At 42.1% G+C, this 24,181-nt stretch overlaps 1 protein-coding gene across 4 annotated transcripts; it reads left to right on the top strand.

Annotated features, from left to right (window-relative positions):
- Positions 1 to 386: 386 nt before the first annotated feature.
- setd2 (SET domain containing 2, histone lysine methyltransferase) lies at positions 387 to 22,513 on the top strand. Of its 4 annotated transcripts, none has more exons than XM_030393436.1 (22): positions 387 to 836; positions 5,371 to 5,392; positions 5,564 to 9,621; positions 9,716 to 9,847; positions 10,183 to 10,311; positions 10,588 to 10,711; positions 10,813 to 10,890; positions 10,984 to 11,081; positions 11,442 to 11,574; positions 11,852 to 11,986; positions 12,079 to 12,207; positions 12,337 to 13,395; positions 13,529 to 13,577; positions 13,654 to 13,981; positions 14,074 to 14,350; positions 14,459 to 14,806; positions 16,850 to 16,975; positions 18,008 to 18,144; positions 18,470 to 18,581; positions 19,759 to 19,833; positions 19,956 to 20,057; positions 20,677 to 22,513. In XM_030393436.1, the coding sequence occupies exons 1-22, from the start codon at positions 802 to 804 to the stop codon at positions 20,836 to 20,838; spliced, it is 7,848 nt and encodes a 2,615-aa protein (XP_030249296.1). In that variant the 5' UTR covers positions 387 to 801; the 3' UTR covers positions 20,839 to 22,513. The 4 variants fall into 4 exon arrangements, with proteins under 4 accessions (XP_030249296.1, XP_030249295.1, XP_030249293.1 ...); XM_030393435.1 differs by adding an exon at positions 2,313 to 2,434 and having other exon boundaries at positions 14,074 to 14,806; XM_030393433.1 differs by having other exon boundaries at positions 14,074 to 14,806.
- The last annotated feature ends 1,668 nt before the right edge of the window (positions 22,514 to 24,181 follow it).

Genomic DNA, 24,181 nt, shown 5'->3' with positions numbered 1-24,181 from the left:
GCTTCTCTTTATATTAGGGTAGATTAGAATATGTTGTAAAGTTGAGCTCTTCATAATACAATTTATAAGTCACGATTTCTCGATCTTCTCTCTCGTGTCATGTCGTGGTCTGGGCGTTACGAGAGATAGCACTGATTTGCTGTGTGGCAAGTACAATTGCTCCATTTTATCTGTAAGTACTTATTATTATTTAATTGTCACAATGACGACTAAATAACTAATTTAATTTGTTTCAATTCTGCCTTTGTGCTGTCATGTATCTCCCTCACTATGCCCCTGCTTGTTTTCCTCACAGCATATAGTACAGGATTGTAGTTGTATTGTGTGTATTTATTTTATTTAGTAAGACGCATGGTTGCAGTGCGCTCCAGGGTTCGCGCCAGCTATGTTCCCACATCATGTGATGTTGTTGAGCGCCGCAGCCACAGCAAGGGGAGACACTGTGCGGATCAGTGTGTGGAATAAAAGGTATCCCAGAGACATGATCATCATCCTCCAAGCAGCTCATGTTGTCACTCTTATGGTAACTTGCAGGTGGACAGAATCAGGACTCTTTGCGGGGCTTGGCTTGTGGTTTTGTAAGTGTTCTCGATCTTCTACTGTAACTCTTGGCTAACTATGTGAGCTCATGCTAGCTCGATAGTATCAACACTGACCGAGGCTGAAGCTGGGGCGCAGCAGCAGCAGCAGCAGCGGAGCCTCTGAGCCGCCGATCATTTCCGACAGCCCCGTATGGATTTGACGTCGGCATACATTGTTGCTTGATGTTTCACAAAGGGTCGATCGCAGGTGATTTCGAAGATGGGGGATCCTTGTGACCTTAAGCACTTCGTAAAGTGAGTACCCCGTGAGCCGCTGCCTTTCACTCAACGTTACGTTAATTGTGGTTTATCAATCGAAGTACACACAAGTAAGACAAAACATTAGCTGGCATGCTAGCAAAGCCGGGTGAAGAGACTTGAGAGTACGGCTCCATTATACCCTAAAACGGAAACGTAACGTTATACCTAGCCCTTTCTGTTTGTGTATTCAAGTAGAAAAGTGACGAGCTCTCCAATAAACCAAGAACACATTAATTTACATATCAAATATAGACAGGTGGAACACTAAGGTTAGTTAACAACAGTATCGTTAGCCCTCCCGGCTGCTAGTTACAGTGCGAGAACTAGCTAACAGCTAGCGTTAGCTGCTGATGCTAGCAGAGTTCCTTGGCTAGCCGTCTTCGTGTATCGAAATAAAAGCCTCGTCTCCGTACCAGATAAGGAAGTCAGGCACAACACTTAGTATTTCCAAGCACAGCGTTGCCGGCTAGTTCATATTAACATTCATTCATAGATAGCACAACACGCTATCTTTAAAAATGGCCCACGGCAGCTCTCTGTTAACGTTAGCCTACCCGAGTTAGCTTAGCTGGTTTTGATATTTTTTGGAAACCAGCATCGCAGTCAGATAGCTAAGTTATTGCCGCCTCCCCTGCGAGCTTACTACTTACACGTATGGTGTAGTACCACTAGTTAGGGAATCTTTATAATATATTTAGCTAAATTGAGAGGTTTGCAACACATCCTCTGCTCGTTTTCACAGTGGCCACAATCATCCTTTTAAAGGCCATGTTTTGGCTGCATCCAGTCCTCCCGCTCAGGCCATGCTTTAGTTAGTTTCCTCATTTGCTTGAAACCAGTCACTGTTTGTTTTCATGGAGTGTAGATGTTGTTCTTTCACATTAATCCTCACACTACAGACACTCTTTGTTGTCCTCTAGGCCATTTGCTTGCGTTGTACATGTCTATTAATGAGATGTATGTTCTCCTGTCGCCCTGCATCCATGTTTTTCATTCATGCGACCATGATAGCACTATAAATAAACCTCAGGTGAGGGTAAGCTTTATTTTTGTTTCTTGCTGTGATGCGACCAAAACGCCAGCAGGAGAGATTAACTGTTCACCAAAGTTGAGAAAAAGGGGGGGAATCTTTGGCTCATAGAAGATATAAATATAAAGACGTGCAGTTGGATTGTCCACCACATTGCAGAGACAGATAACAGGATTCACAGGAAGGGATGCCTGCAGAAAGTCGTTATTACTACAACTGTAAAAAGCGTGTCACACCACGTTACATTCTGACAGGGTGTACATATAAACAACCTGCTTTTCAACACACATTTTTTTAGTGTGCCAACATCTTTTATTTCCGCATCTTCGCTCAGATGTCTGTAATATCAAAAATGGTCAAAGTTCCTGGCGGAGTAGGTGCAAACTGTTGTGGACAAAACAAGACAACATTTATTGCAACCTTATTTTTCTTTTTGCCAGGTGTGGCGTCACTTTGGAGGGCTCATTTCTCTGATTTGGATTATTCTTGGCCAGCAGCCTCTTCAGGCCTTCTAATCCTAGACGAGTTTCTCAATGGACACTCTTCTCAAGTCAGAGATCAGGTATTAGACAGCACCAAATGCAGCTCACAGTGTGTGTCTTGCTTGGAAATAGTTTGATAAAAATCTGGAAATCATTTTTATGTGGTTGCCAAGTTGTATTTTGTTTCTGGATGCGGAGTGTGTAAACATTTCGATATCAAGGTCATCGTCAGCCTATTTATAGTTTAATTGACAATTAAAAATTCAAGACTCTCCTCTGCAAAAAGTCGTGGGCTCTTTTTTTTTTTAAGATAACTGATAACATGTTGTCGTTGTTATCTATTTATGTTGTTATTTGTGACCGGCCAGTGTATGGACAGGTTGAGTTTTACAAAGTGAAGGTGCATAGTTTCATTTACTTGCATGAACAAACTGATCATCATAAACAGGAAAGAGGACAGGGAGAGATAATGTCAGGTAGCAGTTATATAAATGTCACCATGTACAACAATTCATTCAGTAATGCTTGAAATGCATTTGTATTTATTAGCTTTAAACATGAAACGCTTGTCCATAGTTCTTGGACTAGTAGGTCTAGTTCATTAATCATGTTATTGCAAGGAGCTTGTTACAGCTCTTTTCTATTTAACAGGATGTCACTGCAGAAGTGTCTCATTTTGAAGGTCACTGAAAAAAAAGGAAAAATGAAATCCTGCAGGATTAAATGACCCAATTGTTGCCCTGCACCCATATTGAGCCTACCCTAAGGAGAACACACACACACACTTTAATAGGACATAAGGGAAGAACAAAGACCCAATACTCACTTTTTACATATTTAATACCAACATCTCTGCGCTTCTTTTTTTCTGATATGTTGCATCAGCTTTTTTTAAATTTGGCATCACCAGTTGCTAGTCTAAGTGATGTTGACAATCAAGCCTTGTAATCTGAGTTGGTTAGGTTATTAGTTGGTCAAGATATTTCCACACTTGTTTAAGGGACCTTCACAGATCATATAAATAAACTCCAGATTTTATTAACAGTTTGTTTTTGGGGGGGTTTGTTCTTGCTTGGCTCTACTTAAGGTCTGCTTACCTAAGTCAAGGATAAGCAATAATTTTGAAGGAAGTTGATTAAATAATTGTCACAAAATCACAAAAAAGGTCGAACTCATGTTCATCTTAATCATTAACCCATCAACACAGATTTTCTTTTCGGTGTTTTCCTTTAAAAGTGATGAAACTTGTAGTTTTTCAGAAATCTTCAATTGCATAACAAGAGAAAGATTCAAGTCTGCGACCTATGATTAAACTCACTAGTGATATTGCGAACTTACTGCAACACTGAAAATACAGATTGTTTTAGTTTCACGTGGCCTTTACTTTCTAAGCTGTACTGGGTTTGTTTGGTTTTTCAGTGGTGTCGAGGGGGTTGTACCGTGTGAAAAGTGCAGCCCGCCATCTATAATCCACTCAGGTTAGCCTAACCTTTGCTATAATACTGTATGACAAGAATAGATTTCTGAATTGAATAGAATATGAATAGCTAAGACCTTGAACTTATGCCTTGCAAGCTATGCAAGTCTATTACTGGGGAGGCCATCACATCGGACACATTTTATCGTTTACAAAAGGGTGTCTTTCTTTGCATGGTGGCTCTTTCAGTGAGAGACAGGTCATGGAGATGAATAACCATCCTGTCCATCTTGTGTTTAGTTTGCATGTCCTTATCATATTTTTGTGGGTTGCATATGGGTGCCCCAGTTTTTGAGTCATGCTCCTGCTATTGCTGTTGAGCAAGGCACGGACTTGAGAGCTTGAGTTGGTTCATTAAAGAATGATAATCCTGTTTCAAAATGGTTGAAGAGGGGATATTTCTCCACTGGAATCAACATCCAAACATCCAGCTCAGGTTAAATTTAATACAAGTTTTGAAGATATTCAGTATGTCTTCTGATGAGTGACTTTATTTTAAACTGAGCTGTAGAGGTTAGATGTTTGTTTTAAATCAACTATTACAGGAGTGAATATAGGCATGTTACATGCAGATATCTGTGAACTGGGAGACCAAGAAAAAGTGCTTCTGCGAGAAAATCAAAATGTTTTATCATTTTGTCAACTTTGTTTTGTGTTGGTATCACATAAATATGCAAACACTGAGTGCACAACTTCCTCTTTTTTGTTTTGCTGCCATGTCACCTGGAAAAAACAGTTAAGCACTTGCCTTCAAGTGAATAAAGTGGACTTTTCAAGACAATTATATCGTACTGGATATTAATGTACTATTTTTCTTAAACAAAAACACTATAAACTTGATACATTTTGTTGGAAAATATAGATTTATTTTATTTTCACAACCTTATCAAAGTCCTGTTTAGATAAATAACACATTTTATATGCAAGTTAATATGACTACCCATTTGAGTTCCTTCAGCTATTCCTATAGTTGGTCCTTTGTTAAATGTTTTTGGGAAATCTTGTGAATGTACAGTCAGTAGGCAGGTGAACAGCACCAGGAGTGGTTCCTATCATTGACTTGTCAATCAAATCTATTACTCCCTCTTACTATTTGTCACAGAACCAAGCTGAGCATGTAGCCTAGAGACATACTATAATATGACTGACCTGAGTTGGAATCTATCCTATGAGTTATTTTGCATCGTAGCCATTCCCCTCATGTCATGTCACTCTCCACTATTTGTAGATGACAAAAGTTGTAAAGATGATGGGATTCAGATGAAATTAAAAAACTTGGAACTTCGAGACAAATCTCAAGCATGCTCTTTAAAAGTTTAACATACTCAACGACAGTCAGGGAAGATAGAGTTTCAGGAGCTGGCAGTGGAAAGAGTACACATAACACTGCTGTAGATTGGGTCATGGATGGTTCAATATCATTAACAGTTGTAGGCACACACACAATATGGTGCATGTAATGCTGAATGAACTGTGTACATTTATTTACGTCTTTATTCTCTTTTTCTCTGTTCCTGTGATGTTCTCATGTAACCACAGAGAGGAGGGAAGTGGTGCCTCGGTAAGTATCCCTTTGACAAAGTTGAAAGATTGTAAACATTTGCTTTTTATTGACCTCCATGTTATTTCTGAGCATTTTACTAGCTGTTGCTATGAAACAACCCCTATATCTATTTCACAATTTTTAAGAGACCCAAGTTAACAGGTTTTTCTTTTTGGTCTCTTAATGTAGGTAAAGGTAGAGGGCCTTTCCAAGGCAGCCCTAATCAAGAGCCTGTCTCCCAGAGTCATGCTATCCAACCATCTCCTGCCTAAAGGTACCAAGATGAAGGTCAACCTTGAGGATCAGGGTCGTCAGAAAGTGTCCTTCAGCTTCGCACCGACCAAGAAACCACTGCAGAGCCCATTCTTCATTCCCTCCAGCGCAGACAAGTCTGTCGCTGAACCGCCCTCGCCCTTGTCACCATCAACCCCAGACAAAGGAGGACAGAATACAGATGGCAAAACTGAGCAAAACCAGTCACCTGTGCCAACATCAAAAGCAGAGGCACCTTCTCAAACACCTGTCTCCTCAGCTGCTAAACAAAAAACGGATTTAGCAAAGATGCATTTCAAGAAGCAAATTCTCAGTGTCTCTGTGACTGAAGAGACACCAACATCTGTTGTGCCAGAGGAGCCACACTCCCCTGAATCGCAGGTTCTGCAGACATCAGCAAGTAAGTGTGTAACTGAATTCCCAACACCCCAGCCTCAGAATGTTGTCAGTGTAAGCCCCTCTGACAGTGCTCACATCGAAGCATCTGAAACGAGGGTGACCCCTAGCCTCAAGAAGCCTGCTGCTTCCTCAGGGAAGGATGGAGAGAGTTCCAGCAGCACTGAGCAGGATAGTACGGTATACAAAAGGAAAACCAGGTCTCAATCTAATAGTGCTCCCCTTGGGTCAGAATCTGATGGGGATTCAGTCCAGATGTCTTCCAGTCGCAAATCAGTTGACTCCAAAAGTAAAACAAACACTGACAGCAGAAGCAAAGAAGTAAAAAAGTCTTCCTCTGGTTCACATGTTGAGGAAAAGGAGAAAGGTTCTTCTAAGCGGTCAGAGAATCATGAAAGGTCTTCTAGTTACTCCAAATCGGACCGTGACTGTAGACACGCATCATCACGCTCATCTCGATCAGACAAAGAGCGCAGAAGGACCAGGTCTAGATCAAGGTCTAGATCAAGAGGGTCTCGAACAAGTTCATCTCATTCCAGATCAGAGAGATCCAGAGGTGACAGAGGATCACGCTCGGAAAGGTCTTACTATCATGAGCCTGACCGGAGATCACACAGGAGTTCTCCACGTAGAGAAAGAAGACGTTCTCGTTCTCGCACTGACAGAACTCGGGACAGTTCTGACTCTGAGGATGACCACAGGAAGACGAGGACAAGGACAAGTGATTCTAGCAGATCGTCTGCTCATTCAAGCTTATATAAAGAGTCAAAATCATCTTCCTATTCAAAATCTGAGAAAGCCTCCAAATCTGCAGATTCCCCCCACTCCTCAGAGTTGGATAAAAGAACACAATCATCAAAGTCTGAAAGGACTTCAAAGCGATTATCAGACTCTGATTCCCAGCGCAAGTGCTCTCCTGACCTGGACTCCAATTACCGTAAATCTAGCTCTCATCACAAGTCAGAGACCAATAGCAAATCCTCCTCTTCCAGTACACACACCCACTCTCAGACAAACGAAAAACGCCCAAAAAGCAGTTCTAGTGACTCTGAGGCCGATCATAAAGGGAAATCACAGACCTCTGACAAAAGCTCTGGCTCTGAGGAGAACTATAAAGACTCTCAAAAGAAATCCAGTAGGTCGGACACAAAGCAGATGACCCCTTCTAGATCTTCTGTGAAAACCAGCGGACATGATAGACAATCAAATGACATATTTCACAGCCCTGACAAAGCACCACCATCTGCAAACATCTCCGAATCTTGTTCTCAGAGTGAAAAGGAAAAACCCGATTCCCATCAAGGTGGAAACGAACAAAGTAATCAGGCTTTTAAGGAGATGGTCTTGTACACTGATAAGAGTTTGCAAGAATCTTCATGCAAGAGAAAAGAAACAAATTCAGGTCTTGAAGCTGAGAATGAAAATGCCTCAACTTTAACCTCAAGTGAAAGCCTAAAGCATGTAAATGCCACCCTGGAAAACTTGACCAATGAGAAGGATAGCCTTTCTTCTAACAACCGACCACATGTGAACTCAGATGCAGCTGTCTTAAATTCATGCAGTAGTAACAATAGTATAATGTGCAGCCAGGACAAGAAAGTTGTTGAATGCTCACCAGAGCCAATGCCCTTACTTGATACAACAGATAAACATGTTACATATGATGTCCAGCAGAACACTAAACCAGATATGTTTGAGCCGAATGAGGTTTGGCCAGTCGACTCACAGTGTGGTACAAGTGTGCCGCTCAAATCTGATCCATCGTGTCATGAATCTGAGAGTCAGCTAACACTTGAACAGCAAAATGTGGATGCTGTTAAAAAGAGTTGCAGTTCTAGCAGAAAGTCCAGGTGGGACATTGTTGGGCAGGACACCTCAGAGAGTGATAATTCACAAAGGACACTTTGTGCAGAGAGTAAGCCTACTGTTAAAAAAGTGATCTCTGTCAAAAAAATTGAGTTTTCTAAAGAAAATAGCCAACAAGACTCAGACGTTAAAGAAACTATTCAGCAGGAGGCTGAAACACATTCCAAACTGGTGAAGCAGATTGAGATCTCTAAGCAGGAAGTCGGCTCAGCCAGCACATCTATTACCGACAGACACAAAGACCAAAGTGAGCCTTTACGTGAAAGCACCAGCATTGACCATTGTGACTTAAAACTGAGTTTTTCACAAAAAACAAACACAGATGATCCTCTGCACATAAATGATACATCACAGGTTGACAAATCTGCAAAAATGCAGAGCTGGAATGGAGATGGTCATGAAGAAAAATCCATGGACAATGTTCATAAGAGCAAATTAAGTAAGAGAAGTGCACTAAATCCAGATGCATTTGGAGGTCAGAGTGAGGCTAGTGACAGTGACAACTCGGAGTATGACTCTGATTGTGGAGAGGCTATAAAACGTCTGCACTCTGTTGTGGTGGTGCCAAAGAATTCATCCCTAACAATGGATCCACAGGACACGGGAGCTTCGTCATGCACTCCAATGAATAGTTCAGAACTGCAGAATGCTAATTTAGCAGCTGATGTTAATGTGGGTGAAGTCCAAAAACAAAGGCAGGGGAGTTCTTCCAATCTGGAGACCAGTGGTCCATGTGCTGGTGTGAATGATTCATTAAGTATGTTGTGTCAGTCCCAGAGTAATATGATTGATAGCACCAGTCACTCGGAGAGCTCCAGCTCTATCAGTGTCCAGCCTTACATGGCTGGTCATATCAGTGCTCATGGAAGTGCCACAGATCCCGCCCACAGCCTGGATAATTCCAGACAGTGTGAGACAGGACAGAAGCAGCATATTGTAAACAGCAGAGGTGAAAGGATATTTTCCCATTACCAACAGGGGGATTTCTCCAGTGCTGACAATATCAATGACAAAAATGGTTTCAACCTTGGTTGGGATTTTTCACAAATGGAACTGCCCAGTAGTACATACCAGCAGCCTGATAGCAGTCATGGCCCACAGTTACTGAACACTAAACTGACAGGAACCTCTCCCCAGGAACAGGAGCACATGCAGAGTAATGCTTCCTGGAACCACCAATCCCCTAACACGCAGACTAGCAGAAAAACCTACCTCCATGTGCATGAGCATTATCAGGATCCTGCAGGTGAAATCCATCCTGACTCCCTAACCAATGACCATGAGGACTACAGCGGGGATAAATCATCTAATCTCAGTAAAACAGCTGTTGAATGCATTGGACCTCTCACTCCTGGGTCATCAAGCTTTGTACAAGGTTATGAAATAAGCAGCAACAGCAGAGGCCCTGTTGTACCCGACCCCCCTAAAGAAGACCATTTTAGACCCCACAGAGGCCGGGGCCCTCCAAAGAAAAGGCGTCCAGAGATTGAGTCAGATTCCGACAATGAGGCAGAAGCAGGGCCTGCAGGCAAGAGAGAGCGACAAGCAGATACCGATGTACCTAAAGAAAGCCATGTCAAAGCTGAGGTGCAACGTCCATCACTCACACTTCAAGACTTCCATGACTCTAATAAATGGAAAGAGTTATCCAAGGCTAGGAAGATGCCCCCATACTTTGACTTGATTGAGGAGAACCTCTATCTGACCGAGAGGTAAGGTGTTGTCCAGCCCCATTACCAAAACAAAATATTTAGAAAATGGTTTTCAATTGTTTTTGTTGTTTTGTTTTGTTGTTTTTTTTTTCAGAAAGAAGAGCAAATCTCACAGAGATATCAAGAGAATGCAATGTGAATGCCCAGTGCTGCCCAGAGAGGAGCGGTCAAGGGGAGTGTTAGCATGCGGGGAAGACTGTTTAAACCGACTGCTGATGATTGAGTGGTAAGTCGATTAATACAGATGTAGCTGTGACAACATATAAGAGATCAACATTTTGAAATTGCACATTTTTCTTAGGAAATCCTGGGAATAGAAAAAAACACTTTTTGCATTTTTTAGTAACTAAGTGATTGCACATATAGTGGGGAAAGGTATAGAAAAACTGTTCAAGTACTTATTTATCTGAACAAAAGAGCCATACATAAATCACGCTCTCCGACTCCAACAAAGCCATTCAAAAATATATGGTCTTTTGCAATCAAAATGTGTAGGAATCTTTATGTTCATACATGTTAACTAAAGAATATCTATTTTCTTTTTGTATTCTTTTCTTTCAGCTCTTCACGGTGCCTGAATGGAGTCTACTGCTCCAATCGACGTTTTCAGATGAAACAACATGCAGACTTCGATGTTATCCTCACAGAAGACAAGGGCTGGGGACTAAGGGCAGCTAAAGACTTGTCTTCGTAAGTCTCTTAAAAGCTTTCAATACAAAACTTTTAGATGTTTTTCTAGCATTTAACATTCAAAGATTTGCGAAGTTCGTAGTTGTTGTGGTGCATGCTACCTCCTTTGCTGAACTGCATTAGGTGTACATACGTTGTTGTTTTTTAAAAAAAAAAAGTAATTCCATTCCAAATCAAAGTATTTGCCATTTGTGACAATTAATTATTATTCTTTAATATTACATTTGGAAAAAGAGACAGGATGATTGTCAATGTTTCTTTTTATTGCCATCTCAGAAACACCTTTGTACTGGAGTACTGTGGGGAGGTGTTGGACCACAAAGAGTTCAAAACAAGGGTGAAAGAATATGCTCGCAATAAGAACATCCACTACTACTTCATGTCTCTAAAGAATAATGAGGTAAGTGATTATATGACACATTGCAATTAATGTTAATTTTAATCATCTGGTTTAACAATTCAGATAAAGTAGCAAAATTACACTGCATTATGTCTCCTCAGATCATTGATGCAACACTGAAGGGTAATTGCTCTCGGTTTATGAACCATAGCTGCGAGCCCAACTGTGAGACCCAGAAGGTAAAGTGGCTATAGAAAGTACTTGACTGAAACTCTTTCAGATTTACTTACTGAAAGCTGACTTACCTGAGGATGTCTTTTATCCAAATCTAGTGGACTGTAAATGGCCAGCTTAGAGTTGGGTTCTTCACCACCAAGGCTGTCACTGCAGGAACAGAACTGACCTTTGATTACCAGTTCCAGAGATATGGGTATGTCTGAAAACACTCGACATAGATAGATATGTTCATAATTGTGGTTATTCAGTGTTTCATACATATAGTTTACTTGGGCGGGATTCCCAGGTAATGTGTGCTAATGACCGCCCAAGTCTATTTGGTGACCTATTTGAACATTTCATACTTTTATTTTTAAATGTGTCGACGCCATTAATCATTCACATTAAGGCGGGCCATCAGAGCAACACTATGTGACCTAATGTAGGTAAACAAGCAATTCCATAGAAAGATGGAGGATTTTTGAGTCTCATTTTCAGTTTGGCAAAAACTGATGCAACCCAACTGATGGTTTAGCCTTGGTAATTTCACCTTTTGTTTGATCTTTTTCTACAGCAAAGAAGCACAGAAGTGTTTCTGTGGAGCACCCAGCTGCAGAGGCTTCTTGGGTGGGGAGAACAGAGTTAGTGTTCGGGCAGCTGGAGGGAAGATGAAGAAAGACCGCAGTCGAAAGAGTGCTCTCACCACGGTCAGTTACTTCAGTCATATTTAAAAGTGTGCCTTTACATTGTTTTTACACCTGGCTGGCAGTAATGTTGATGTGGTTACACTTCTATAAGAGGGCCACAACCACAGTGAATTAATGAATCAGCTTAAATTGGCACACAACAACCATTGTTTGTTTGTTTTTTAGCCATAGTGATGTCAGCTCTGTTTTATATGCATCAGGCTAAAATGTCTCTGCCAATTTCTCCAAAACAGATGTGTGTTATATTTGATGATGAAATCCTTTTGTCCTTCCTCAGGTTGATGAGGAGCTGGAGGCATTACTGGAGAATGGAGAAGGCCTGTATGATGAGAAACAGGTGGTGTCTCTCTGCAGACTGATGGTCCGAGTGGAAACCATGGAGCAAAAACTAATTTGCCTCAAACTCATACAAGTATGTTCTGAGCGGTCGATGCCTTGTTTATGTTCTTGACATTTGCACTTCATCGTTTGCAATACATAACATGATATTTTTGTGTTGCCCAGGATACTCAAAATCCATCCTGCCTGAAGCAGTTCCTGGACCATCATGGATTGTCTTTGCTGTGGATCTTCATGGTGGAGCTTTCTGAAGCTAAAGGCAACAGTGCCAATAACACCAAACTGCAGTTAGAGGTGATTTATGTTACTGACTTTGCCTTTAAAACATTCATAACATTCAACTGAATTAACTCGAGCCTGCAGTCATATACACTGCCATTTGCTATTTGATCACCACTACTTGTTATCTATTATTCTGTCTAGATTATGAAGACCTTAGCTGTGCTGCCTATCTCTACTAAAAACATGTTGGAGGAGAGCAGAGTGCTGACCTTCATTCAGCGATGGGCCCAGACAAAACTTCTCACCCAGCCTGCTGAGTTGGATGGTTACTCCAGTGAGAACACCTCTCGTGCTCAAACACCCCTCAACACTCCTGATGGTTCCTCCACCAAAATGGGACCAGAATTGGATGGTGACACTTCCAAACCTGCTGTGTACCGCCGCCTTAAGATCATCAGTGAAAACAGTCTGGACAGTGCACTCTCTGACGCTAGCAAAGCATCAGATGGAAAAGAGGAAGAGGAGGAGGACGATGATGAGGAAGAAGAGGAATCCTCACAAGCCGGACTTCCTGATGCCAAACCATTGAAGGCCGACCCGGTGTGTGAAGCTGCAGATCCAACAGAAGAAACAACGCAAGAGTCAGTGAAGGAGGAGAAAGAGGAAGAGATTGAGATGAATTCAAGCAGTCAACTCCAGTCTCAAACTGAGGAGGTAAAAGAAGAAACAGAACCGAAATTGGAGCAGGATATCGAGATGCAAGAGGACACAAGTGAGTGTCAGACAGATGAACCTGAGGGGCCAAAAGAGTCCAGTGAAGAACAGGAGAGTGGGGAGGAGCAGAGCAGTCAGGCAATAACAGAAAAGGCTGAACTTGAAGGAAACCAGCCCACTGTGAATGTTCTTGAGGCAGAGAGTCAGTCCATCCAAACAGATGGTGCTGATTTTTCATCTGAGCAGCCTTCAGAGAATATCGAAGTCCAGGCAGAGACACAAGAGGCTGAGAAACCTCCTGTCAGTGAGGCTCTGCCTGGTGAATCTACTGCTGATGCTGCCCCAAGCTCTGAAACCCCAGAGGCCAGTATACCCTCTGAGGTCATAGTGACCCCCGTGGACCCATCAGTGATAGGAACTCCATCTCAGGATGAAGAGGAAGGTGTCTCAGATGTGGAGAGTGAGAGGAGTCAGGAGCCCCAACTCAGTGTTTTGGACATAAGTGGCATGGCCGCCAGGCTTCTGGAAAGTTGGAAGGATCTGAAGGTAAGCTCAAAGAGAGTCATTTTTTAAGGAATATGCGTAAAAACTGTAAAGTAATGTTCTGTTTTTGTTTGTAATCTGTTAGCATGCTGTTGTTTTCCAAAGATGCAAGTCAAAGTTATGTTTGTCCTTTTAGGAGGTGTACAGAATACCAAAGAAGAGTCAGGTGGAAAAGGAAGCCAGTGGTAAGTTAAGTACAATGCTGATTTTTAAACCTTTAATTTTCCTGAATGATTTTTGCTAATTCGATTTTTCTCATAGATCGCAGCCGAGATCGAGACACTGCTTTGACGCCACGCACCCCCTCTGGTAGCCGAGAACGTGAAAGGGACCGGGAAAAAGAGAGGGAACGCGACAGAGACAGAGATTATGACAGAGACAGGGATCGAGACTGGGATAGAGACAGGGATAGAGATAGAGAAAGAGAAAGAGACAGAGAACGAGATCGCGACCGGGACCGGGAGCGGGAGCGAGAAAGAGACCGGGACCGAGTCTCTGACAAAACTCCACGCAGTGCAGAGAGACGGAGGAGACGCTCCTCTTCGCCACCCTCATCCTACGAGAGGAGCACGCGACGCACTGAGGAACGGTAAGCAAAGTCTTGTAATTGGAGCATCATTATGGAATGTCCTCAAAGCATAGTGTAATCTATGTCTGTGTCTTGTTTTCGGGCTTGTCAAGGTTTGAATCATCTAACACCAACAAGACTCCAAGGGGAGGTGCTGCCAAGGAGCGCAACAAGCTGTCCACAGAGGAGCGCAGAAAGCTGTTCGAGCAGGAGGTCGCTCAGCGGGAAGCCCAGAAACAACAACAGCTTCAACAGCAGCAGCAGCAGCAGCTTCAAACTATGGCTTATGACCCTGCTCTGGCTTACACCTCCAGCCCTGGCTTCATCACATACCCTCCTGGATATCCCATCCAGACCTTTGTGGATCCCTCCAACCCCAATGCTGGCAAGGTACTGCTACCCACCCCTTCGGTTGAGCCCACCCTGGCCTATGAACAGACTCCTCCCCAGCGTCTTATCTCAGACATGGGACTGACCTCTCCATCCTCCACTTCTCAGGCCACTCCAGTCTCTAATCTCTCTCAGCACATCACCACCACCAACCTCACCACCGGCAACCCTCAGCAGTATGCGCAGCCAACTGTAGCCGCCCAGGACGCAGGCGTGGCTGTCCTCTCTGTGCCAGCCCAAACGGCCCCTCAGGTACAGGGTCAGCAGAGCTACACAACTCTCTGGGATCCAACTACTCAGCAGGCAGTGACTGTACAGACGCAACCTACACAGCAGTATGCCCCAGCCCCAGCACCGCCTCAGACACAGACGGCTATCTATTACCAAGGCCAGCCATGCCAAACCATCTACAGCATCCCCACCGCCTACCCTCAGGCCAACACTCCAGTTATACAGGTAGGATGCTGTTGCCTTGCTTTTGATATCCTCTAGTGAAGTTATTGTGCTTAGATTTTCTAATTGCTCTCTAGAACATAAATTATTTTTTGCCATTGGAATACCCTTTCATGTTAAAGGGCCAGATTACCCCAACATTTTACAAAAGGAAGCTGTGTCTACTCACAGATAAGAGGCTTGTGGTCAAGATAGCAAGGTATGTTAATTAATTAAGACTGAGCCGTAATATTAGATAGCCTGTCATCCTTCTACGTAGTGATATGGTTGGCAGGTATTCGCTAGAAGGAAAATAGCCTCTACATGAACCTGATCACATTAAGGTCTGTAGATTATCTTGAGGAACCAGATCATGATTTCTTGTCAGACATTGATCTTGATTTTTTTTTTTGTTTTTTTTACTTTTTCTTGTATGTATTTGTGCTTTGGGCACCACAAGTGGAGTGCCGTCTAGTTTCATTATACTCAAGAGAAGGCAGACATCATTGAGGCGGATAACTCGAAAATTTGGCAACTAAAGATAATATAAAAGGATAACAATTCACTACTTTATATTTTAAACAACAACAGTCAAATATGGCAAGAAAAGGTATCTGTCACCTTAACAATGACTACAAATGATTTATCCATAGGGCTGGGCGATATGGACTAATAGTCATATCCCGATATGTTTAGGCTGAATATCGATATACGATATATATCCCGATATTTTTATGCAAAGTGAGAGCAAATGTTCAGTCAAAGTCAAAGCCAAATATGACATGTGGGTGGGAATTTCGTCATTTTAGGGGCAAGTCCATTTGGCCGTCACTTTTTTTTTTGTCAGGGGGCACCAAGGCCACTGAGTAAAATTTGTTGATTTACCTTTCAGACTGATACCATAACATCCTAATTTATAATAAGACATGGATTATGTATTAAAACATTTTTTAAATACCAATATCAAGTTAATGTCACATTACAAAACAGTTTTTTTTAAGTAGGGTTAGGGTGAGGTGAGTTTTGTGACACTTCACTGAATATTAGTGTTACTGTATATTTCTCCCAATAGAAATTCCCCCAAATTATGCCAAAGCACATTTTTTCCAAACAAAAAAATTGTAGAATAACAGCAGGAGACCACTGATGTGTGGAGTGATTTTGGTGACACTACACTCTGAATAATAGTGAAATTATTAAATATTTTGTAGTTTCTCTTTTCAGTGCTGCACTTTGTAGACGGTCCCTGCGCCCTCGTCTCACAGCTGGCTGACCATACAGACCAGAGTTAATGTCCAGACGCTCGTTATGATTAACATACGGTTGTAGCTCGTTGTCTTCCTCACTACCGTAGGAAAGAGCCGTCAGTTGTGTTTTAACAAGGTTTCACTTATGAGTTATTGATCTGGGAAGTTCGAATCTGTGAATATATTTCCAACTTTACCGGACTAAATCCTACCACATACGTCAGTTACGTATCAAACCGGCTGCGCTCGCTCGCTGTGCTGTAAGTTTCGTTCTTCTGTTTTGAGACGCTGCTGCTGTTTGAGAGGCTTTCACGTGAGATCATCGTGATGATGAGACTCCACCTGCGCGAACCGCGGACTCACTGAAGTTACTGTGAGTGACTACTGTGCACTCAGGTGGCTGTAATTCAGGGCAAGCTCGCTACGCTGACCGGGCCAGGGGCACAGAGGCCACTGTGGCCGTACGATGAGTTTTTTTTCACGGGGCATCCAGGCCAAAGTGTGGGGCAACGGCGGCCACCAAAGTGTTTGTTGAAGAGTGCCGGAGTGTCTGTTCCTGCCCCTCCCCTCTCTGTGCATGAAGGAGGAGGGGCGGGGGGAGCAGTGCAGAGAGCTCCGGGTCAGCAGCTTGCCGGAGCAAGGATCACAGCGCAAATTTGAACTATATCGATGTATGCGATATGGTCTAATTCCATATCACATTTAAAAAATATATCGATATAAGTTTTATATCGATATATCGCCCAGCCATATTTATCCATCATTATATTATATTATCTGGAGTTAATATCTGATCTGATTGTACTCTGTGTGTCTGAAGGCATACACTGAACCCTCAGCCAGCTACCTGCATGGCCAGCCGGTGTATCCTGGTCATCAGCAGGGAGTGGTGGTACAGCAGGGAGGCACAGTCACTACCATTGTCACATCTCAAACTGTCCAACAGGTAAGTTCTTAAATCATGTTGAGTAAAGAGACAACTGCACGTAATCTCCGGATAATAAATAACAGCTTAAAGCTTTTAGTAAAATGATGTATTAAATTGAAACAGGATGATGGGGCAAGACAAAACACTTTGACAGATGATTCACAACTGTACACTAATGGATAATTGTTATGGAAAGAAAGGAAGTTATGTCTGAAAGGAGGATTAGGATTACTTTCATATTTGCGTACCTGCCAACATTCGGGTGTCACCCTATTTTTAAACCCTTTCTCCCGCTGTGATCTGGATTGGTAATTTCTCCCTCATGAATCTAATCAAATGGGGGGTAAGCACTGTCATACCTGGCAACCCATCCCAGAGGCGGAGGTGAGTGTGCACATACAACCCTGCCTGGTGCGAGTCACTCATCCCTGCACTCGCTTAAGCCCTCGTACGGCTCCATTTGCTGCTTAATGTGGATGAAACGGGTCCCAAGAAGAAGACAAACACACAAACTGCACTTGCATTTTGCTTTTGCCCCAGATAATCGCCCTCCTTTTTACAGGTATGCGTTTGTAATCATGTCACTGGCAGGAGTTATATTCTTGAACAGCATTTATGTTGTCAACAGTTTATTGAGCAGTTTGAGTCTCCACTTTATAGGATCTTTGAGACTCTAAGAAATCTCAATCATGCTATTACACTCTGTTAATTTGAGATCAGCCTCTGTCTCAGTGTGGCCACAAGGGGGTAGTATACAACTAAATGATGCAGCTCTTGACAGCTGCAGTATGTGGGTCCAAGACCTGACACACATCATGATGAAGTGCCTTTTAAGATGTGACTAAAGTTAGCACAAAGAAATGGAAATGGCTCCATTTGTAAATGAGACTCTAAATGTAATCATGTATGACTTATAACTGCAGTTGCAATCAAAATGAAGCATAAGTGAATCTGAAAATTCTTTCACCGCGCCAGGAAATGCTAGGTACTTTAAAGTGAAGCCTCATGATTTACGACTAACACTTACTTTCCATTTAATCTCCTCTTCAGGAAATGATTGTACCCAACAATGTGATAGACCTGCCTCCTCCCTCTCCCCCCAAACCCAAAACTATCGTCCTACCTCCCAACTGGAAAGTGGCCCGGGACCCTGAAGGCAAGATCTACTACTACCATATTGTTACAAGGTCGGTACTGCTGCTTGTTATGATTCTTCGCTTACATTAACAGCAATCAATGATGGGTTAAACCATGAGACACAGTTTTAGCATATTCTACCGCTCAGGTGCAAATTCTATCACTCTGCTGAGAGGGCATTTAACCTGTTGAAAAGGTATACTGACCATTGTATCTTGAACAAAAAGTAGTGCCAGTTGCCTTTTTCAAATAAGGGCATCACTTCTAAATCTGGACATTGGGAAAATTCTTTCTCCAAATTCATGTGAACTGTATGTGTCTCTACAAACCCCCTGCATGTATTTATATCTGACATTGCTTACTTCTTTGCATTAGGCAAACACAGTGGGATCCTCCAACCTGGGAAGGAAGTAGTGACAACACTAGTGTAGACCATGAGTCAGAGATGGACCTGGGAACACCTACCTATGATGAGAATCCTTCCAAGGTGAGATTTTCTGCGACGAGTGTGTTAACGACAAGTGTTGTTATGTAAAAGCTGTGTGGCAGTTGTGCATTAGATTTTTTTTTTTTTTTTGAAAGTTTCCTAATTTGACAATGAATTAGTGTCCTCTTCACATTCTCATTTGGTTCCCAGAAAGTTTGTGCTTGGATGCAAAATGTGATTACAGTGTTTGTTCCTTGAGGTAATTGAAGATGCTGCACGAGTGATTGCTTTCAGCTGTGTCTCAAGAGGAAGAAAAAAGCTCTGCAAGACACCACATTCGTTGAGTGTTGTGACTCCTCCCTGTAAAATGGCTTCATCAGAATCTACGCGGACACAAAGATATGGAGAGAGAATCCGCTCAGCCCACCCCTTGCTCAGCTGTCTGTCCCTTAGCCTCAAGTCCATGAGGGGAGGGGTGGCTCTGCTCATCTCTTCTTCCTCTGCCTCGTTTGTTTTCCCTCTTCATTTTTATTCCCGACTTTGTGGATAATAGAAACCATCTGGCTGACCCGGCATTCATTTATTTGCGGTTTCTTGTATTATAGTCCAACTACGCCAGTGTCCCTTTTGTCTCTTTTTAAAAAGATGTAACAGAGTTGGAAAAAAGGTGATAGAACCATTGTTTTTATGCAACTTTTCCTACCAAGATCAGCGACAAGGTCGCTTGAAACAACGGCACATGTTCTGCACTTGTGAAGGGTCCGATTTCACTGTTTCTGGATTCCATGCCCTGGCACTACGCGTTCATGTGAATCCTTTGTGCTCACTTTTGATGCGCACCAGTTTGTTGTGGGTGAAGGCAGTCAGCTGCTGCCTGCTTGCCTTTGTTGTTGAAGGCCGGGTTAGAACAGGCAGCATCCTGGCAGGATATCCCTGCTTTGTGTGAAGTCGCTAGTGAGCAGGTGCTGTTTGATGCCCCAATGACCTTGATAGCTACTGTTTTGCAGGCAGTTGCCATATTTGATTGAGCTGAAGCACAGGTGGGTCTCACTTTAGACTTTAGGTAGATTTCTTTCTCTCTGCTTGAGTTTAAAAGTTATGAAGATGAAAGAAGTTAAAGGGAGACAGTTAGTGGCAAGTTCCACTTGAAAAGCCAAGGGTTTCATGCAAAACTAATTATTTTTGTTTGCAAACATGCATTTTAATCGTATCATCCATTTCTTTTATGATGTTGCAGTTCTCCACAAAGACCGCTGAAGCTGACACTTCCAGTGAATTGGCTAAAAAGAGTAAAGAGACGTTTCGCAAAGAGGTGAGTCAGTCTCTCCGAACACTGTTGCATGATTCGATTTGCCTTCATCTGCAAACTTTGATTTGTTTTAACTTATTCTACAAAAGTATTCTAACAAGTCTTTGTGTGTGTGTGTTACTCAGATGTCCCAGTTCATAGTGCAATGTCTAAATCCTTATCGGAAGCCAGACTGCAAACTTGGACGTATCAGCAACACAGAAGACTTCAAACACCTGGCTAGAAAGGTAAGATTAAACAAAGAAGCTGTTTGACATGAGCAGTTAGAACCTCCATTAATGCTGAGAAGCTCGAAACCTTTCTTTGGCCTCGGTGTGGTCAGAGCACAAAGAAAGCATTGGTCAGCTTTTCACTTGAAAGGAAACGTTTTCAAAGTTTCCCTCAGACCAGAGCTAAATAGTTGAGCTCCCACGATTTCTCTAGCCAAATGTTTTTGTATTGTGCCTCTGGACGAGACTAAGAACACATTGTACATGTAAACTATTATCTCCCTTCCCTTTGTTTTACTCATTCCTTTCTAAAAGCTCTTTTCAACCAGCATTTCTTCAAAGGGCAGCATTCTGTTTTTCCGTGTTTCCTGGTAGGTCCATGGATTGTGTGTATGTGTGTGTATATATATATATATATATATATAGGCAGAAAGACGAGTCCTGCAGAGTCTGGCAGAAAGAAGAGTCTGGCTTCACTCAATTAGAGATTGCATTTTATTGTCTAAAAGTTTAAGTCACTAAAAGAGAATTAACCATACAACCACTTGGCCACAACTTATGTATACATTGTAATTATAAAATTTACCGTCGCCTGGTGACAAGAAACAAGGCTAACTCTTTTCTCATCTCTTCCTAGCTAACTCACGGAGTCATGAATAAGGAGTTGAAAGCTTGCACCAATCCCGAGGACCTCGAGTGTAACGAGAACGTGAAGCACAAGACCAAGGAGTACATCAAGAAGTACATGCAGAGATTTGGCTCCGTGTACAGGCCCAAGGAGGACACAGAGGTGTACTAGCCTCAGAGGCCACACTCGCTCTTCGCTGACACCGGAGAAGCACAGATCTGCCTTTCCATTCACTCCTTCATGTACGTACTGGCTAGCCTGAACCGTGAAGTAGTTTATGACGCGTATTTATGACTAAAAATTGCACTGCTGCCCATGAAGCTCTCCAGGCCCCAGGGATCGCTGAGGAGCCCCATTATAGGGACTGTCGGAGACTCGAGTGTCGCTGAACGACCCGAAACTCCAGGTGCAAATGGGTGCAGTGTTCACGATGGATGACACTGCGGGGTGCTACAGAGACAAATGTTTTCACTGACTGTTTGATTTTAAGCATTTTTGGATTTATTTTTTTTTCCCATTTGTTGCTCTTAAATGTTCCCGAGATGATCACCTCAATTCCACTTTTTAAACTCTTCTAGTTATGAATGAGGATTTCTCAACGGAATCAACTTTTGGTATCATATTTATCAAAGTTTGTTTGTTACTTTCCACTGTTAAAAATGGATCAGTGACTAAACGACTAAACAGTCCAGTTCTTTTTTCTCCCACACTTCCTTTTTCTTGCGCACGCTTCAACCCTCCCCACCCCCCACCCCCCACCCCCACTGACTCTGTATCTGGTGCTGCTTTTAACTGAGCTGTGGAGGTCCAAGCTTCCACTCCTCAAACCCTGCCTTCTTAACCACAAGACTTTGGAGCCTCTGTTGTTTTATGAATGCATGAAGTAGGCTGAGGTCAGCGTGGCATCCTTATGGAAATTCCTACATTTTCCATGTCTCCTTCAAGTAATGTGCCCTCACCGGATGAGCTTTTTACTCACGATACACTTAGGGATCAGCCTATAACCAGCAGGTTGGCCATGGGGTTAGTGATCAATCTTTCCGTGTCTTTTATCAATTTATGTATAATATCCGGGAGCAGGGTTTGAATGCTATGTTTGATGTGCTGTTTAGATGTGTATCGATTTTTTTTTCCTCATTTCCTGTCAAACAATTTCTCCTGCCCTGTTTCCTTGTCTAACCAGAGTAATGCTGAAAATGAAGTTTGTAGCATTGCAGTTTTAACCGTTTCTAAACATCTTGTGTGTTCTGGTTCTTTTTATCATTAATATGTCCTAGGGAGACGTTCGAGACACTTCGGTTGGCCTTGTTCCACAAACTGTTGCTCATTAATTTCTGAGATTTTTACAGTCGTCATGGTAGGTTCATTAGCATAGTTTGTTGAAGCCTATTAAATTGCATTAAACAAAGTTCCACATATGTACATTGCTTTATATGTGAATATATTGAATAATAGTTTTGGGAATGTTTAAATAAACAGACACTTTGTAAAAGGACTATCATTTCACGTTTGAAAGTGTAAATAATGTGTAAAATTACCAAAGCTGTATGCAGGAGAGTGGGGTCGGGGAGCACAGTGAGCCCACCCCTCCTCACCAGCTCAGCTCTCCTGATGCAGCTCCCACATCAGTCTGTCAAACTTAGGACCCTGCTGACTCACAACTCTCTATTTTATTTCAGTGGTGGGGGAGATTTTCATGCATTTTTCTTTTCTTTTTGTTTGTTTTTTATTTTTTTATGTAAAAAGTAAGTTCCACCCTACTCTACTGTAAGTATTGTGTAAGCACATTGTCATACCGAGTGTACAAACATTTTAAAAAGATAATAAACTTTTTTGTAAAATGATATCCTGGTGTGCAGTTGAATCAGGCTCACTTGGGTGTCAGTTAAACAGACTCGAACAGATCCAAGCAAATGCGAGTGACCTCCGTTACATGATTAACTGCTGAGTGCACACCCAATCCCATTTTAGATTGGCTCCCTCCCTTAATAAGTGGTGCACATGGCATGAATGCCACTAGAGTAGACGCACAGCGTCAAGCCAGATGTTTGGCCCCAGTAAAGGGAATCAAAAGTGATCGACTGCCTTCATTAGAGACGTTCTGTGTGCTCTAAATATGGAGGGCCATGATGAGTGGATAGAGGCGCTGCTGTGCTTCCCTTCACTCCTCTGTCCCAACCCCCCTCCCAGTGTATGCACATTCCGCAGCCCCATGCCTGTGTGCTCCAGACCGCAGTTAAGCAGTCCCGTCTGGAGTGTGTGACGGCATGTAACACTGCCCTAGGCCATGCAAGATGCCTGCTCCCACTTAGAACTGAATGCAAAGAGATCATTAACAGATTTGAGTTCAGTGCGGAGCAGAAGGGGAGCAGGAGATTGTGCCTCAGAGAGAAAGAGGAAACTCTGCTCCAGAATATTTTGGATGGAGGTATTATTTTCATTTCACCCTCAAATTATTAAATACCTCTTAACTGATTTCCCTCTGGGTTTTGGATAGGAAATGTTCTTATACACTAAATCCCTTGATAAGGTTTAGTATATTCCAAATATGTCCAAACTTCCTCACTATGTAATCCACCAAGCGGGTTTTATATTTTACTGAAAGTGACAGACAGGACTATTTTTTCATGTAGCATGTGAGTTTTAAAAAAGCAAGGTGTCAATGGGAGAAATATATGCAGGTTATATATGATATATACATTACTCCTCAATCCAAGACTGCAATTTATCTAAGGTATTTCAACAGTACTTATATTCATTCTAACTACATTTTTTAATTATTTAACTATTAATTCCATTTAGCTAATATAGCTAGCTAGCTATGCACTACTTTTTACACCAGTCATTACTTTTAACTAACATTTTCAACTATTTATCCAATAATATGAGTTATTTTACCATCCATTGGTTTACAGCTAACTATTTAAACTCATTAGCCTGATTTTCACTAACTTACCTTACCATTAATCCTTTCTGTAAACCATCATTTCAAAGTAACATATTTAACTGTTAGCTAGTTCACAATCCATTAGTGTAAGCTAAGTATTGGCTAATAGCTAACTGGCTAGGCTACTTTTGCTAACTTATTTCACCATTCTTCCTATATGTTTAGTTAACTCTCTGAGGTACTTATTTAGCCATTAGCATTACTTTTAGATAACACCTTTGCTATACATTAGTTGAAACTAACTTCAACCATTACTTTAAATGCAACAATTAACCGTTAACTGTTCATCCATTACTTTTAGCTACCTCACCATTAGCTATCATCAGCTAGCTATTATGGTTAACCTAGCTGTCCATTTCAATCCTTAAGCTATCACTTTAAGCTGTCTCAACTCATCAGTTTGTTTGCTAACCATTTTTCAGCCACTTGGTGTTATATATTAAATTCTGTTATGTATACATATATTGATTGATCAACTTCTTGAACGTGCAAGGACCAAGAAACCTCTGTTCCTGGGCTTTGAGCTTTAAAATAGTGATCTAAAGTATAAAGATATGAAAGACGATG

The sequence above is a fragment of the Sparus aurata genome, chromosome 17, assembly GCF_900880675.1.
Source record: "Sparus aurata chromosome 17, fSpaAur1.1, whole genome shotgun sequence".
Classification (NCBI taxonomy): Eukaryota; Metazoa; Chordata; class Actinopteri; order Spariformes; family Sparidae; genus Sparus; species Sparus aurata.
Note: the sequence above shows the minus strand (reverse complement) of the source record. Positions and strands in the feature narration are given on the sequence as shown.